Source organism: Ambystoma mexicanum, chromosome 6q (genome assembly GCF_040938575.1).
Source record: "Ambystoma mexicanum isolate Mex_15411 chromosome 6q, UKY_AmexF1_1, whole genome shotgun sequence".
NCBI lineage: Eukaryota > Metazoa > Chordata > Amphibia > Caudata > Ambystomatidae > Ambystoma > Ambystoma mexicanum.
In genome coordinates, this window is record NC_090937.1 from 1645961087 (window position 1) to 1645977422 (window position 16336).

At 46.8% G+C, this 16336-nt stretch overlaps 1 protein-coding gene across 5 annotated transcripts in view; it reads left to right on the forward strand.

The window, feature by feature from the left end:
- WDR54 (WD repeat domain 54) overlaps positions 1-16336 on the forward strand; it is a 266084-nt gene that overhangs the window by 102049 nt on the left and 147699 nt on the right. For all 5 annotated transcript variants that reach the window (XM_069632450.1, XM_069632451.1, XM_069632452.1 and 2 more), the window contains exon 2: positions 14984-15220. In XM_069632450.1, coding sequence (XP_069488551.1) covers positions 14984-15220 — 237 coding nt within the window. The remainder of the gene's footprint in view (positions 1-14983; positions 15221-16336) is intronic.

The window sequence follows — 16336 nt, forward strand, 5'->3', positions numbered from 1 at the left end:
TTATCAGTTGTTCTTCGTCTGCGTTGACCTGTTCTAGCAAGCTGAAGTTTTCTTCTTTCCATTTTTTGAGGGTTTTGCTTGTATTCCTTTCTATTTCGAGATTGATGAGAAAGTATATTGATGGTGGTTCAGCCATACGGCATTTCCTGAACAGTCTTAGAGACGATTGTGAGACTGAACTTCTGAGAGAGGGTAAACTAAGCTCTCGTCGGATTGAGGCTATTGGGGTCGAGTTTGGGAGTCTGAGGACTTTTCGCCAAAACTTTGCCTCAATTTTTGTCCAAATGGATCGTGGTAAGTTCATCATAGCATCTCCCCCATATGTTAGTGTCGGCATCACTTTTTTCTTGTAGTGTTCTAGCACAGGGATAAGTGAGAATCTTCCAAACTTTTTATCTATGGCTCTAGCTTGGGCTGCCAATTTGTTGGCTTTGGACATCAGGACCGATTGCATGGCTTTGTCTTGCGAAGAGGAGTCTAGGGTTACTCCTAGGTATTTGAAGTTAAACACTCGCTCGATCAGTGATCCTTCCAAAGTTAGTTTCAGTTTTTCTGTTTTCCTGGTCGCTTTTTCCAGTACTAAGAATTTTGTTTTCTTTGCGTTTATTTCCAGTTTGTTTTCTTGCATATACCCTTGAAGCTTTGTCAGTTGACGCTGCAGACCAATCGGTGTGTGATCCATTAGGACCAAGTCGTCTGCATAAAGCAAACGTGTTATCGGGTTTTGCATATTTTTGGGGGAAATGCTCTAATTTTTGGGTCCTCGTTTTGGATGTCTCCAATGAATGCCAGAAACAGGGCCGCAGCCAGAGGGCACCCCTGCTTCACTCCTCTCGCTGTTGGGATGGGTGCTGATAACAGGCCGTTTTGATCAAGTCGGATGCGTATTGAGGTGTCGGTGTATAGTGCCTTGATCGGGTTTAATATAGACGGTGGACATTCCCAGGTCTCAAGTTTGGACCATAGGCGGGCCCTGTCTATCCGGTCGAATGCTTGTGTCAGATCGATGAACGCCACAAAGATTCTCGTTCCTCCTTCCAGTACTCTGTTTTTCAGCACGTTTAGCATTAGAATGTTGGCTGTCGTGCCCAGATTTCTTTTGAATCCTGTTTGGAGTGGGTCGTTACAGGGTGATTCCTCCATCCAGATCTTGAAGCGATCGAGAAGCATTGAGCCAAACACTTTGCCTATGACATCCAGGAGCGCAATCGGTCTGTAATTTATCGGGTCCTTTTTGTCTCCTTTCTTGAATATTGGAACGATTGTTGCTTGTTTCCATGAGGATGGTATCGTTTTTAAGTTGCAACATCTGCCAAAGATTTTGCTTAGCAGGCCTGGCCACTCATTTTCAAGTGTTTTTAGATCGGAGTTCGTGATCCCGTCGGGTCCTGGGGCGTGGGAGTTTTTTAAGCCTCTGATTTTCATTTGGATTTCCTGTGGATCGTCTATGATTATCCATGGCTCCGGAGACATTCCGGCCTGTAGTTTTAAGTTGGTACTTGGTGCCTGGTACATAGTAGTGTAATGTTTTGTCCAAGTAGTTTCCCCGATCTCGTTTATGATTGTATTTTCTTGGGTTTCGTTAACCGCTCTCAAGATTTTCCAAAATTCTTTTATGTTTTTGCCACTTATCGCTTTTAGAATGTTTTCAGCATCTTGTTGATAGAGAGACAGTCTGTGGCCTTTTACCCATGCTTTGTATAGTTTGGTTTCCGCTTCTGCCGCTCTCACAGCCCCTGGAGATCCTGAAGATTTTGCTTTGCGTTGTATTTTCCGCAGTGCCCGACGTTTCTCCACCAGTGTTAGGTCGTACACGTGTCTTGGGGGATTTCCACTGTTTGTTTTTGTTTTACGAGTCTTCTTAAACTTCGTCAGGAATGGCGTATAGTCTGTAGTATTTTTGCCCAAGTGATTTGACATTGAGCTGAATCCTTTTTCTATTTCCTTGATGGCCTCAGTTGTAAGGTATAGACGGTTTCCCTTCGTGTTGGCTATGACTTGGTGCTCAACGTACTCGTTCTGGGGCCTTCTTGACATCCAGGTTGTTGACAGGGGGTTGTGGTCACTGGCTGTAACTCTTGTAATTTCAAAATCTTTCGTTATTACCAGTAATGGTTCAGTGACGTAGATGTAGTCTATTGTACCTGCCAATTCCTTCCTTTCCCATGATGGCGGGCGATTTGGGTCTGGGAATGCTTCGTGCAAATTGTGAAGGTTTCTTGAATTCATCAATTTGACCCATAGGTTGCCGCGTTGTTTGCCTGTTGAGTTGTGGCCTAGGTCCGCCACTCTTTCTTCCGAGCTCATACACGTAGCGTTCAGGTCTCCGCAAATGAGGAAGTATTTTACCAGGTGTTCCGATAGTGCCTCATCTATCGCGTCCTCCATTTTTTCTATGTAGGCTCTATGCTTGCGGGGTTCCAGTAGGTGTTTGCTACGATTAAGGTGACTTTCTCGTAGGCGTTTTTAACGGTGCTCCACCGGCTCCATGCCGCCTTAACCATCAGGATCATTTGGTTGCTGATCAATGTTTCTTCTAGTTTGATCCCTGAGTCTTTTTTGGATGCGATCAGTAAGCCCGACGAAGGTCTTCCTCGACATCCTTGTTTGGCTGGTGCAAGGATGACTTCGAACCCCCCTATTGCAGGGGGTTCAGTCAGCCAGGTTTCTTGGAGGCATAGAAGGTCGTATGATCCCAGGTCCATGTCTTTTGGAGACAGTAGATGGATGTGTCCTCTCGTGTTCCACGAGCACATTTTTAGTTCGCACTTTAAGGGGGTCGCGCGACGTCTGTCATATAGACTGTGCTCGTCTCTCGCTGGTTGCTATGTTTGCTTTTTTTCCCTCAGAATTTTGGGCAACCAGGACCATATGTCTTTCGTGGGTTCACATCTTTTTTGGGGAGATTTTTCTGTTGGGAGTTTGGCTGTTATTTCTGGAATTTGCTTGGCCTTATTAAGTTTTTTGTATCTTTGGTTTTTGTAAAACTTTCGTGATTTTTGTTTTCTTTCGAGGCTTGTCGCTTTTCCCTCAGTTTCTCTTCAACTCCCCAGACTCTTGCTCTGTCCTTGTTTATTTCAGGCGACTTGTTGCGACCAGTTCTTCCTAAGGCACTTATTGGGTGTCTGTCTGCTTCCTTTTTACTGGGCTTAATACGCCTTATGTTTTCAGCCTCCCTTTTATTGTCTTCTTCGCTTTTGTTTGATTGCACTTTGACTTCGTAGCCCATTTCGTCCAGCTCTTCACTACAGTCGAGGATCAGGTTTTTCAACGTTGTTGATGTTACGTAGAGTACCGTTTTTGCTTTTGTATTTACGTGGCTTGGCTCTACTACAAGCAGATCTTCTGATTTTATTTCATTCAGCTTTCGAATGTATTTAAACAGTGTTAACACTGAGTTTCGGTTCAAGATTATTTCGTCTCTGTTTTCTTTCACTTGTGTGATCTTTATACGCCATTTATCTTTGTCCACTTTTTTCGGTTTTGGGTTGTATTTCTGTGTTCTGGATCTGTACCGAAAGATCGTTTCTCCTTTGTCTCGTGGCGGGCTGAGTCGTTTTTCAGTATTGGGTTTGTTATGGGCATTCGTGGATTGGGAACGCGGTCTGCCGGGTGTTATGTTTCTAGACGGCTTTCTTTTGTGTTTTTGATCGTTCCGTCTATCTGCCGATCTCCTTCTTGATTTACCGCGTTCACCCCCTTTCTGTCTTGAGGAGTTGTATCTTTGTTCTTTTTTCCAGTTTCCTGAGGTCAGATTGTCTCTGGGTCTCGATTTCGACCTTTCGTTTTCTTTTTTTGTTTCTTTCTGCATCCTTTTTGGCATTGTCTGTCTTTCTGCATCAATCGGACTGGCGCCCTTGTTCTTTGCATTCTTCACGTTTTCCCTATAATTTTTTGCTGCTTTTTCTCTAGTCACTTCTTCGTTTCTTCTTATGAATTCTGTATTTTCCTTTCCTTTGTGTGATTGTGAAGTTGGTGCTTCACTGGAGCAATGTGCAACTAGACTCATAGGCGAATTCTCTGCCAGATGTTGGCTCAGATTCATCAATTCTTCATCTTCGATGCGTTCAATTGTTGATGGGGATAGGGTAAAGGTTCTTTTTTTTGGCGTTTCAGTTGTTGACGGTGATAAGCTGGTGGTTCTTTTTTCTGAAATTTCAGGGTTTTTTATTTGCCTCAGCTCTATTTCTTTGTCTTTCATTTGTGGTTTTTCCTTGTGTTTTACTGGTCGTGTGAAAAATTGAAAAATACCTTCTGCAGTTTGGTTTCCAGTTGGGGGTTGTCTAGATGGTGGTCTCTTTGTTGGTTGAATCTCAGTTTGTTTTAAATTCACCTCTTTATTTACTCCCTCTGTTGGTGGATTATTTGTTGTATGGCCTGTAATAGCTATGGTTTGAGTCCCCCTAGTTTTATTCACCGGTCTTTGTTCTTTGTCTTCATACTGCTCTTTTTGTCGTGAAGACGAACCCTCGTCATTTATTGTGGCTGTGCTTGATTTTCTGGCTTCCAAAGCCATGACATAAGCTTCCAAGAAGATAACTTTGCTGTGGATCATCGCTTGGATGCTTGTGTGGTCTTTCAAGGAGTCAGCAATAGTTTCGTAAAGTTTCATGAATGGTGCCAGTGCAATGTTCACTGATGACATAATTGACAGTAAGTCCATTTTTTTTTTGTTTGAGGAATCCGTCGGGCTGGTCGAGTGATGTGGCGAAGTTCTTCTTAAGGGGGATTCAGTTAACGTTGTTGTCTGATTTGTCCAGCTGCCTCGAATTGGCCTTGTTGTTTCTAGTGAGGCTCTTCCTTTTCGGTTTTTGTCGGTGTGGAGACTTCGATTGTCATTTCCCCCCATGTTCAAGTTTTGGTTGATTTGGGGTCTCGTAAGATTTTCTTGGTTAAGTTCGTCTGAGTCTGCTATGGATGGCCTTCCTATTGTCGTGTTTTCGTTTTGGGCTTTGGAGAGCCCCGCTTGGTTGAGATTTTCTGGCCCCAGCATTTTATTTGGTGTCTTATTTACTTTGTCTCTGTCTGTTCCTGTGAAGTTGTCAACATTCAAGGCTGTACCCTCAGGGAGTGAGGGTGTTGCCTGATTGAGCTTGCAGGAGCCTTCCTTTATTTCTGTTGTTAAATCCATTGGGCCTTTCGGGTCAACTGTAATGAGGCTCTCCTCTTGGATGGTGTGGGGGTTTTCTATGTGCTCGGACATAACAGTCCCCATTTGTGGGTCTTTGCCCGAATTTCTCTTCAATTCCCCCTTCTCTGTGACTTTTGTCGGTTTCAGATTTTGCTGGCCTCTTGGTGAGTTCGTGGAAATCTTTTGGGGTAGTGTCGGGCACGGTGGTTCCCCCTCAGGCCCCACTTTGTCAATCAACTGCCCTTGTGGCTTGTTACTTTCTCCTGAGGGCCGTCTTTTACTATGCGGCCGGTTATCACTGACATAGTGCTCAACTCTGCGTAGTTTTGCTACCGGCAGGCAGTCGTTTAAAGCTTCTAGTATTTCGAGATCTGTAAGTTCCCTCTGCGGGTACTCTTTTGTTGCTTTTTGTCTGATGTTTGCGTAAAAGTAATCCTTTATTGAGTTTTTAAGTACCCCTCCTTCTCCTCGCTGTGGGTCGTTTTCGTTTGTTTTGATCAACAATTGGTCAGGTGTTTTTTGTTGCTGTTCGGGCTTCTGGGGCCCTTTTTTCGTTCTGCTGCTGATCTTGTTTTTCGTTGTTATACAGTTCTTGAGTTTCTTGAGAGGCAGGGAACTTGTTCTCTGTCTTTTCTTTTTGTTGGGGTTTGATGGCCCTTGTACATTGATTTTTTCTGGGACCCAACTGGTCTCTGCACTTTCCTCCGCCTCTTTGTGAATAAGAGCCACCACTTTCACTTTCCTTTCCGCCAGTGAACACGTCGACGATACTCCTGTGATGTGCAGCTCTCCATCGGGCTCCCCCTGCCCGTTCTCCTCAGGTGGGGTGCCCGCCACCTCCTCCGGTTCTGCCTCTCCTGAGGCCGTCGTACCATCCATCTCTTTTCCCCCCCCTCCCTCAGCAGCTTCCACGTCTAGCAGCCCTCCTCCGAGGGCTCCCGCCGTGGGGCGAGGAGCGCTCTGCTGGGCTCCGGGGGAGGGAGGTATTGGGTGCTGCGCCGGACCGGCAGGCCTAGCTCCCACTCCGAGGCTCGCTCTCCCGGCGGCTCTGTCCACCTTAGCCTTGTCTTCCTTCTCCGTCCGCCCCTCCTCGCCGTCCCACGCGGACCGCGGTCCTCCTTCGAGCGCCGCTTCCGCGGGGTCCCGCTCAACCGCGGCGGCTCGGAGTGGCGGCCGGATGTCTTTCCGGCCAGCCGAGGCCTCGACTGTCTTGATTTCCAGGTTCTTTGCCCATTTGTCATCAGTTGCTCCTCCAGTTACGGCTGGTCGTTCCTGGGGGTCGTGTTGGGCTGCTTTGGGATCTTCTAAGACTGGAGGCCGGAAGACTTTGCTTTTGGTTGGATATACCTTTGTGGTGTTCGCTGGCTCTTGCTGGGGCATCGGTTTTGGGGAGCCCATTTGAGGTAATGTCTCTGGGCAATCCATGGATGTTGGTGTTTGTTGTTGTTGTTTATGACTCAGCTGTTTCTGGTTTAGTTTGGCGCTCCTCAGGCGTCTGCCCTCTTCTTCCATTTCTTCCTCTCTTGGAGGATCGTTTTGCTCTGGGTTCATGACAATTTCCCGCATTTCTCTGTTTGCCCTTGCAGCCCTGGCTGTCATGACTGCAAGACTGCCACTCTCCGTCCACTCCGCGTCCGCTCCGCGGATAGAAGGGGTTTATATGAGGGTCCTCCCCCACGCTGAAAAGAGTAGAGCTGGGCAACAGACTCTCCTGCAAGACTGCCACTCTCCGTCCACTCCGCGTCCGCTCCGCGGATAGAAGGGGTTTATATGAGGGTCCTCCCCCACGCTGAAAAGAGTAGAGCTGGGCAACAGACTCTCCTGCAAGACTGCCACTCTCCGTCCACTCAGCGTCCGCTCCGCGGATAGAAGGGGTTTATATGAGGGTCCTCCCCCACGCTGAAAAGAGTAGAGCTGGGCAACAGACTCTCCTGCAAGACTGCCACTCTCCGTCCACTCCGCGTCCGCTCCGCGGATAGAAGGGGTTTATATGAGGGTCCTCCCCCACGCTGAAAAGAGTAGAGCTGGGCAACAGACTCTCCTGCAAGACTGCCACTCTCCGTCCACTCCGCGTCCGCTCCGCGGATAGAAGGGGTTTATATGAGGGTCCTCCCCCACGCTGAAAAGAGTAGAGCTGGGCAACAGACTCTCCTGCAAGACTGCCACTCTCCGTCCACTCCGCCATAATGTGTATGAAAATAATACGAACCAATGTTTGCTTTCATTAAAATATGAGATTTTATGGAAAATAATACAAATCATTTGAACAGAACAGGAATATATTAAACCTGAATACAGAAATTAAGCTTGAAAGTAGATTTTTTTCTATTCTGAAGTTACTGTGAGTGCACCAGTGGTACCAAACCGGTATTAAGACTCAGTGAACTTCTTATCAAAGCCACCAGGAGAACGGCTCCCTTCTCCTGGTGAAACAATCTAGTCTTAGGCTGACTTAACAGCAGTCTCTTGTAATATGGTCTTATTTACCAAATACTCTTAGACCAGGAGGATGAAAGGATTCCTTTCTCCTGTCCTATCTGGAAGAGTTTTGAAGACTGTTCCTGGATAGTCCTTCGTACAGTTCTTTAGAAGTCTCTTTACTTCCTCCCAAGGATTTGGAAGCAACAGAGTTAAGGCTTTATCAACTCATCTTCTTAGTGCTGGGTTTTTCTCAGGACTTTTTATAGGTTGACGTTTGGGGAGATTGCTCCCTGACAGTTCTTGGTCCTTTTGCCATCTTTCACTGGTGTTGGGGTTCCTACTGTGATGAGGGAGTTCACGCCTGACACACTCTTTAATTCAGGAGACTACCCCTTTGACTTTCGTGACTGTCGTTTCCTTTGTATACCACCACTAGGATGAGGGAGTTCACTGCCGAGGGATCCTTGACTCTTGGGTCGCTGGGTATCACTACTGTGATGAAGGAGATCACTTCCTAGGAATACTTGACACTTTTAGGTTCCATTGAGCCCACCCGACTGGGTAGCGCTACCAGTTCTTCCCGGTGTCTCAGGTCGCTGTTGGTTATGCATGCATGTCACGCATATTCCTGTTGTCCTCCTCCTTGGTATGTGCGGCTTCACAGAGCCGTTGCTGCTTCGGTCTTGGCGTGATTTAGGGAATAGCCAGTCCACCTCGGAGAGGCCATGTCACTGCTGGTTTGCATTTTACAGCCCCTGCAGGACAGACCACCTCGTCACAGTACTTTGATAATTCCTTTTACAGTGTTTCTGTATGTTTCTTTGGTGCTTCCTTGTCTCAGTCCTATCTGGTCTTGCAAGTGAGAGCCTCACAATAACATAAAGTAGTAGTATCAGGTTAATAAAGAAGAAAAGAAAAAGTTTCAGGTTGCGAGGCAGGAGTCAGTAAGCCCCATGCCTTCTGGGTACACAGGTTTTGGGAGGTTTTTCACCGGATGAGAGTCCTTATTCCCATGAGAGGAGTCTCTTCCTATGAGGTCCTCAGGCTTTTTACCACCCCTTTAGGGACTGTTTGGTACTGGCCTCACCTCCCTAGCCTCATAGGGAAGGGCTCCCCTCTGGGGAGAAGTGACGAGAACCCGTGAATCATCACATGTGCTAGTAGGGCAGTATTCAGACCATGGAGCATGTGGTCAAGTTAAGAAAGTATGATTTGTGAAGGTTTGAGGATTGGGGAGGGTGTCGTTTTGTGAAATTCTTTTTGATCCTTTTTCCAAGATTGAGAAGTGGCAAAAAAAGTGTTGTTACTATAACAAACACACTTTTTAAATGTTGCATCTTTCTTGCATGGTGATCTGCTGTACCATTGTTAACTCATTATGCCATAAGCGATGTCATACACGATAGAATCAGTGATGTAATTTGGGATGTCATGAGCGTGCTTATGGTCTGCGCAATGCGGGTGTCATAGTAAAGGTGGCGTAGATTCCAGCACCTGCTGAATTTCAGGAGATTTGTGGCATTAAATCGGCACCTTAACGTCACTTCAACTAGGTTTTTTCACTGAATTTCAAGGGTTTTGTTGCACTGAACTTAACCACCTCAAGAGTCCTTTAACCAGAGTTTTGTTTCACTTTTTATATATATCCTGTATGGAAATAAGAAATACAGACATCCTGGGTTTCACTATTGAAGTTTGTTCAGTGTCTTTGTATTGGTGATCCATAATGTGCCACATCGCTGTTGTTGGGCTTGTACCAGGTGGAGGACATGTGGAATCTTCAGGTGCAGAGGACAATGGGCAGGCTTCCTCCTCGGGGACAGTGACTGCCAAGCGAAGAGAAGCAACAAAAAAGACCTGGGGGGGGGGATCACAGCAGAAGAAGGCGAGAGAGCAGGAAAACTGAATTGTGGCTCCCCGGGATGCCTCGACCTCAAGCATGCCATCTGAATGAGAAATCCCGTCAGTGTGTATGGGGTGGCTTGGAGCCAAAAGGCCTGGAGGCAATTAAGCATGCCCCAGGGCCAAATTGGGTTGGCCCAGAAGACCATCCCATCCCAGGCTGCATGAGCAGTGCAGCCCAGAGGAGAGGAGGCAGCTTGGAGGGATGCCAGTCTACCCCAAAGCCAGACAGGTTGGGCCAAGAAGATGATCATGGGCAGAGATGGCAGCCTGTGGGGGAAAGTCAGCCCACTTTAAGGCCCTGCAGGCTCTGACGATCCAAAAATCCTGCCGACCACTGTCCCGTATGCAGGGCAGCCCAAGCCGACAAGTTGGACTCTGGGATCTTCGGGCATTTAGGACAGCAGGAAAGCAGACCGCTAGTAAAAAGGATGCGGCTGGGGAGCGCATGATAAAGCACCATGCCTGGCTGTGTTCCCGCCCAGGTAGGTGCTGCCTAGTAGGGGGCCGAGCACAGGCTGTGAGTACAATCACTCCACGGATGAAAGTATCTCAATAACGCTGCTATGTAGGAAACTATTTAAATAAATGCTGCCATTTAAGAGATTAGTGTGCAGCCACATGCAAACTTCCCTTCCAAAGACTGAAGGAGAACCCAATGCAGTCTCCCACTGCAGAGCAGAGATTGAGGCGACACATGGCCTGATGCCATGATCATTCTATTCCTTTGGGCATAAGGTACTGTTCCCAGAAAGGGAGGTTGTGTATTGACACGGACAGCAACAATAAGGCCCTCTTTACAACACAGGACTATTAAAGTTCAGGGCAGACGGCAGCTATCACTAGTAAGTTAGTGCGAATATGTTATGCGCTCTTGTATGAATTGTAAGGGTGCAGAATGAAGAGACTAACACACAGGTGGCATAGTTGTTGATCTAAACTTGTATTAACAACGAAAATAAAGAGAAAACCTACCTTTTCCTAACTCTAAGAGGGGGTTTCTCAGCCTCAACTAATATATAAAAGGGTTTGGGCCAGGACGTCTGTGTAAAGCAATAGTCCACCGTCCTGTGCTGAAAAGCCTACTTCTGTGCCTTACCCTTCTAACCAAACTAAAGAGGTGGTGTATCTTCTTGGTCCAGAAGAATGTCCCCCTTTTTCTGGACAGCAGATCACAGTTCCAGTTCTTAGGTGGGAACTTTACCCAAGGGAATGTCTCACTTCCACAGATCTCAATCCCTTTCCAAGGCACAAAACAAAGTTCCAGGATGTCATGCCAAAAAACAGTAAAAGCTCTCAACTCAAACTAAAATGGTAAAGTTCCATTTCAAACATCAGCATTACTTGTTGCTCATCGGTGCTTCTTCACTATTGGGTTCCTGGAGAAGGCTTCTCTTCTCCAGGTATCTTGTACCTTGGTTTTCCAGCACCAGTGTTATCGACTGCCTTCCCCTGGCTTTTCCTTTTAATCGTTTGCACAGTTCACAACACCCTGGGGAATGACTCCCTTCCCCCTGGATCACTGGTTAGATCCTTCTTGTAAACTCAATTACCAGGAGAATGACTCCCTTCGCCTCATGTCTGGCTCTGTGTTTTTCCCCCACACAATGCCAGGGGGAATTACTCCCTTCCGCTGGACTATCTTTTCACTTGGTTTCATGGTTTCACAATGCCTAGGGAATTACTCCCTTCCCATGGCCTTCCTTTGCTTTCTTTTCTCACTTTCATGGTTTTTACATTTGCAGTTCACAACGCCATGGGGACCGACTCCCTTGCCTTGGCCTTTCTTGGTGTTAGTTTCACAGTTCACAACCCCAGGGGGAATGAAAAGACGCGGCAGTCACCAGAGGTTTTTTCACATGAGCGGTAGTGAGCAGTTGGTGCAGATACTGGTGGCAACTGTAGGGATGTCACAGGAAGCGAATTACATCAGTGGGAGAAGACCCTGCAGTCACCAGCAGTGATGTTTGACTTGCTCCAAGACCGACTTAACTGTATCCAGGTGCTGATGATAAAACTCCTCAAGGTGCCACAGACAGATGCCATCATGTCTCTGAGTTGAACGGCCTACTTGAACAAGTGGGTTTTTAATACCTTTCTGAACTGACCCAGTGACTGACAGGCTCTGATCTCCAGTGAGCTATGGTTCCAGAGCTTGGGTCCAAAGACTCTGACTCTCCTATTCTTTCTGGAGACACGTTTGGAACGTGGAAGAGCCAGCAACAGTTTGTCTCCTGAGCGCAGTTCTCTGGCTGGATGATAACAGCAGACCTTCGCACTGAGGTAATCAGGGACCAGGCCACTGAGGCATTTGTACATCAAGCAAGCTACTTTAAACTTGATTCAATCTTCGACCACCAGCCAGTGCAAGGATCTGCGAGGAGAGGTAGATGGTCCCTTTTTCCAAACTGTCCTACTAATCTAATCGCTTCATTCTGGGCCCTCTGGAGTCTAGACATCTGCTTGGCTGGGATACCTGCCACCAGACTGTTGCAATTGTCCAGGTGAGTATTCGACATCGCCATCACAACCACTGCATTCTCTTCTAAGGGCAAAAAGGGAAGAACCTTCCTGAGCATCAGTAAGGAGTAATAAACTGACTTCACCTTAGCACCCATCTGGGCTTCGCTACCAAGGTTCTCCTGCCAGACACAAACCACGTTTTACATTTTTTTTGGCAAATTGGAGTTTCTCACAAGAATATGAGGGGAGAATAATAGCTTCTTGTCTGTGAATCTCCCTTTGGGGCCAAAAAGGATGACCTCAGTCTTTGCTGCATTCAGTTAAAGCTGGTTACTCGCCATCCACTTGTCAATATCTACCATGCACTGATTGATTCTCATAATAGCGTCCTCAATGTTCTTCGTCTCAATATAGATTTGCGTATCATCGGCATATGAGTGAAAACTCAACCCATGCCTCCTCGCTATATTTAAGACTGACGCATGTACAAGTTAAATATCAACGGGGATAATGATGATCCCTGATGGACACCACAGCCAAGGACAACCGCCTACGAGGTGAAGCCCCCAAATAGCACCCGCTGGACACTGTCAGGAAGGATCTGAACTACACCAACACTTGTTATGAAGCCTTTCCCACTCCTTCAAGACACTCCAACATAATCTGATGATCCACTGTGTCGAAAGCCGCGGATAGATCCAACATCAACAACACCATTGACTCCGCCAGCATCCACGGCCTCCAGGAGATCATCATGTACTGCCAGCAGCGCTGTCTCCGTCCCATGTTTGGGTTGAAAACCAGACTGGAGTTCATCCAACAGCCCCTCTTTATCTACGAATACTTGAAATTGAGAAGATACAACCTTGTCCAAAATTGATGTGTCCTGAGGGGTAGACATCAGTGATCAGTTGGCATTGCAAGCACCTGCAGTAATGTTGCATGCAGTGAATGACATCAGGGGTAGATATCCGTGATCAGTTGGAGGAGATACTGGTGATACCTGGAGTGATGTTCCATGGGAATGACGTGGATCAACAAGACAAGAGTAAGACGGCACAAGCGCTGTAGTGACAGACCAGGGTATGAAATAGACGAGATTAGGGGGATGAAAGACTATGGCATCTGTGGAACATATGAGGGATTATAATGCCTGTGATAGACCAAAGAGTCAACACTGCAAGCCCCTGCAGTGATGCCATAGGAGGGGGAATGTCCTGCTTGGGAGAGGGTGCTGGTACTGCAGGAACCCACAGCAAAGTCACATGACATAGAGGCTGTGAAATGTGTAAGGGGAAGAAAATTGAGTGATTTTGTAACCTCTGTGGGATCAGCTGGTGCCGGCTCTTGCACGCACCTGTATTGATGCCACGTAAGGGACTATACTATCTGTTGGGGATCTGGCTGGGAGCCAGCACCCTGAGCACCTATAGTGTGAGGAGTGTGTGTGTGTGTGTGTGGCAGACACATCCGTGGGGGTAGAGTGAACCAGCCCAGCAAGCACCACCTTCTGCAAGCACTAAAGGGATATCCTATGAGGGCATATGACATCTCTGAGAGAAGGGCGAGCCAGTACAGCGGGGGCCTGGAGGGATGCCATTGGAGGAGGTATGACCTCTATGGGAAACAAAGGATACATCCATGTGAGTACCAGGAAAGCTGTCACATGATGGATTTAGTTGACGAAGGCGGCTCTGCGAGGACTAGGAGTGAGGTCACAGAAATGGCTCTGACAATGGTGGAAACGGAATCAGCTCAGTTATACCTGGGATTGATGTGGAAAGTCTTATATTTAAAGGGACAGTCTTGTTTTTCGAAGAAAGTATGACACCACAATAAAAAGGTTATATCAGATCCATTTCATACAGATGGTAAATCAGGATGTCTGGAGCAAGCAGGTAAGTAAATCCGTAGCACAAGGACTGAAACTTTACCAGCACAAGGATCAGGCGTCTGTGCTGCATACTAAGGATGACATAAATATGGACTTAGTTGATTCTTTGTACTATGCAGAGAATATTTTTTGAGACATCAAGGAATGCATTAATAGAGGTTTAATATTATGATAGGTTAAGTACATATTTCCTGCAAGCATTGGACCAGGGGAATCCCTGATCCTTGTGTTGGTAAATTCATGTATTTCACCATTTTGTCAAATAAAGATTTGTTTTGCCAATATTGGTGATGTATTTATTGCTAAACTAAGATGGGGCTAACCTGGCAGGTGGTGCTAACCTCTCACACCCTGTCCCCTTGCACCCATCACTCTTCTCCAACAGTAGTGCTCTTGGCTGCCTGGTTATCCTTTCCTCACTGGCTGTTTATTTTAAAATCAATTTATTATGCATTGTATTTTTACATTTGGGATTTTTAGCTGTCATCTACATTTTCCATTTAAGCCTTCTGATTGTTTTAAATCTATCTTTTAAGAAGTAATTATTGTTCCGGGACCAGAAAATGGGGTTGAGCACAGTGTTGAAGGGGTCTGAGTAAGTGCAGCAGTGGCTCCTATTCGCAGGAGTGTGTTCAGTCCTATGAGCCAATCTATGTGGGTACATAGTACAGTGATGGGTACTGCTCCAAGCAGGGTGATGGGCACAATGATCCAGGGTTCTGAGTACATACAACGATGGGTCCCATCACTGGCAGGGGGTAGACCGTGATATTCCAGTGAGTCATAGTACATAGGACAGTGATATCCAGCAGGTGGTTTTTTACGAGGATCCTAGGAGTCCGAGGACATAGTGCAACCATGTCTACCACAGCGGGCATAAAGATTCAGAATCGGGGTACAATTATAGCTCTCATGCACAGCAAGGGGTTCCTCCAAACTCTGCAGTTCTGGGATTATTATTTATAATTGATAAATCACAGACCAAACCTATCCTGGGATCAAATTGTTCTATCTCACTGATAGCTATAGAGGGCGCGATTCAAATAAAATAAACAGTTATTGCAAGTTTCTGATTACAGAATTTCATTTGAGGATTATTACATGATGTCCAAATAACACGGTTTCGGACGCGCTAAATAAAAACTGATGCTTGTTTTTGTCTTCTTTTGCAGCTTTTCGCCAACATGTACCGTAAGGAGAAGAGCATTCAGATCAAAAGCAGCGCCTCTGCGCTCTACAACAACCTGAGCGTGCTGCCCATCCTGGATAAGAACCTCACCTATTTCACCGTCGTCCATGGCAACACTGTGAATATGGTCAGTGCCTCTGGGGATGGCCTCAACCTGTCTCACCGCCAACTGCAGTCCAAGGAGGGCAGTGTGGCTGTCAGCTCATCCATGATCACCCAGGTGAGCCGGGGTTGAGGGGCCGGGGGGAGGGGTACTGAGTGTGTGATTCAATTCCATTTGATTCAATTCCATTTGTTGCAGAGTAAAGAGAACCTTTGAGGTGTCTGGTTTGATGAATCTGGCAGTCCCCGTCTCCTTCCAAGTGTGAAACCGGTGTGAGCCCTTTCCCTATGATCGTGCACCACCTCTGGAATAGACACAACAGTAAGCGGGAGAATAAAGCACCGGGCAGAACAATCCTCCGGGAAACAGATATCCATCAGAACCCCTATAAGAACCACTGGTGCAAAGACCAAGTAATAACTGTGATGGAGTCTCCTCTTAGGGAGAAGGGGGCATACAAAGGGAGGTGGCTCCTGGGAGCCTGGGGAAGCTACCAGCTACATGATACCACCACTGGAAGTGAATGCCCAGATTCCCCCCAGTTAACTCTCAGGCTCTTCTCCACACGTGTCACATGCTATCAATATGAGCCATCAACAAATGCATTGAATACAAGGTGAGGTAATATACCTTTTAGTATTAGACTTAGAGTGGGGAAGTGCTACTGGGATGAAACCCAGAGAAAATGGTGCCTCGGAAAGGATTTTACAAAATGACATAGGCAAGTCAGCTGCCAGCTCTCGAGGCTCACTCCATGATCCCTCTCGTGGAGCAGGGTTCTTTAATGGCACGCACTGGACCAGATCGAGCGCCTGCAAAATGACAGGAGCGGACAAGCAATTCAAAACCGCCTGGCCACTATGCAACTTGTGCCCGACTTCAAGATGGCGGACCCCTGATTTGAGATATTGGGGTTTGGAGGTCCGGCTGGGTGGAATTGGATTCTTAAGAGAGCTCAACGCCTCAATATCCGTTGAGAGGAGATGGAAGCAATAGCCCCTGTCTATCCTGATGCCTGCGGGCTGCGGCGCATAAGTAATAGATACAAATAAATAAATATAACGCCACCCTAGGCTGTTGAGGAAATGGGCCCACCAATGCCAACAATCATTTGTACAATTCTTGCCAAAGCCAAAATATAAACAGCAGAAGCATGTGGGAGTTCGGAGGGTGTTCAGATTTGGTTTTGTGGCAGTGACAAGAGCAGGATAAGCAGGGAGAGAAAGCAAGAGT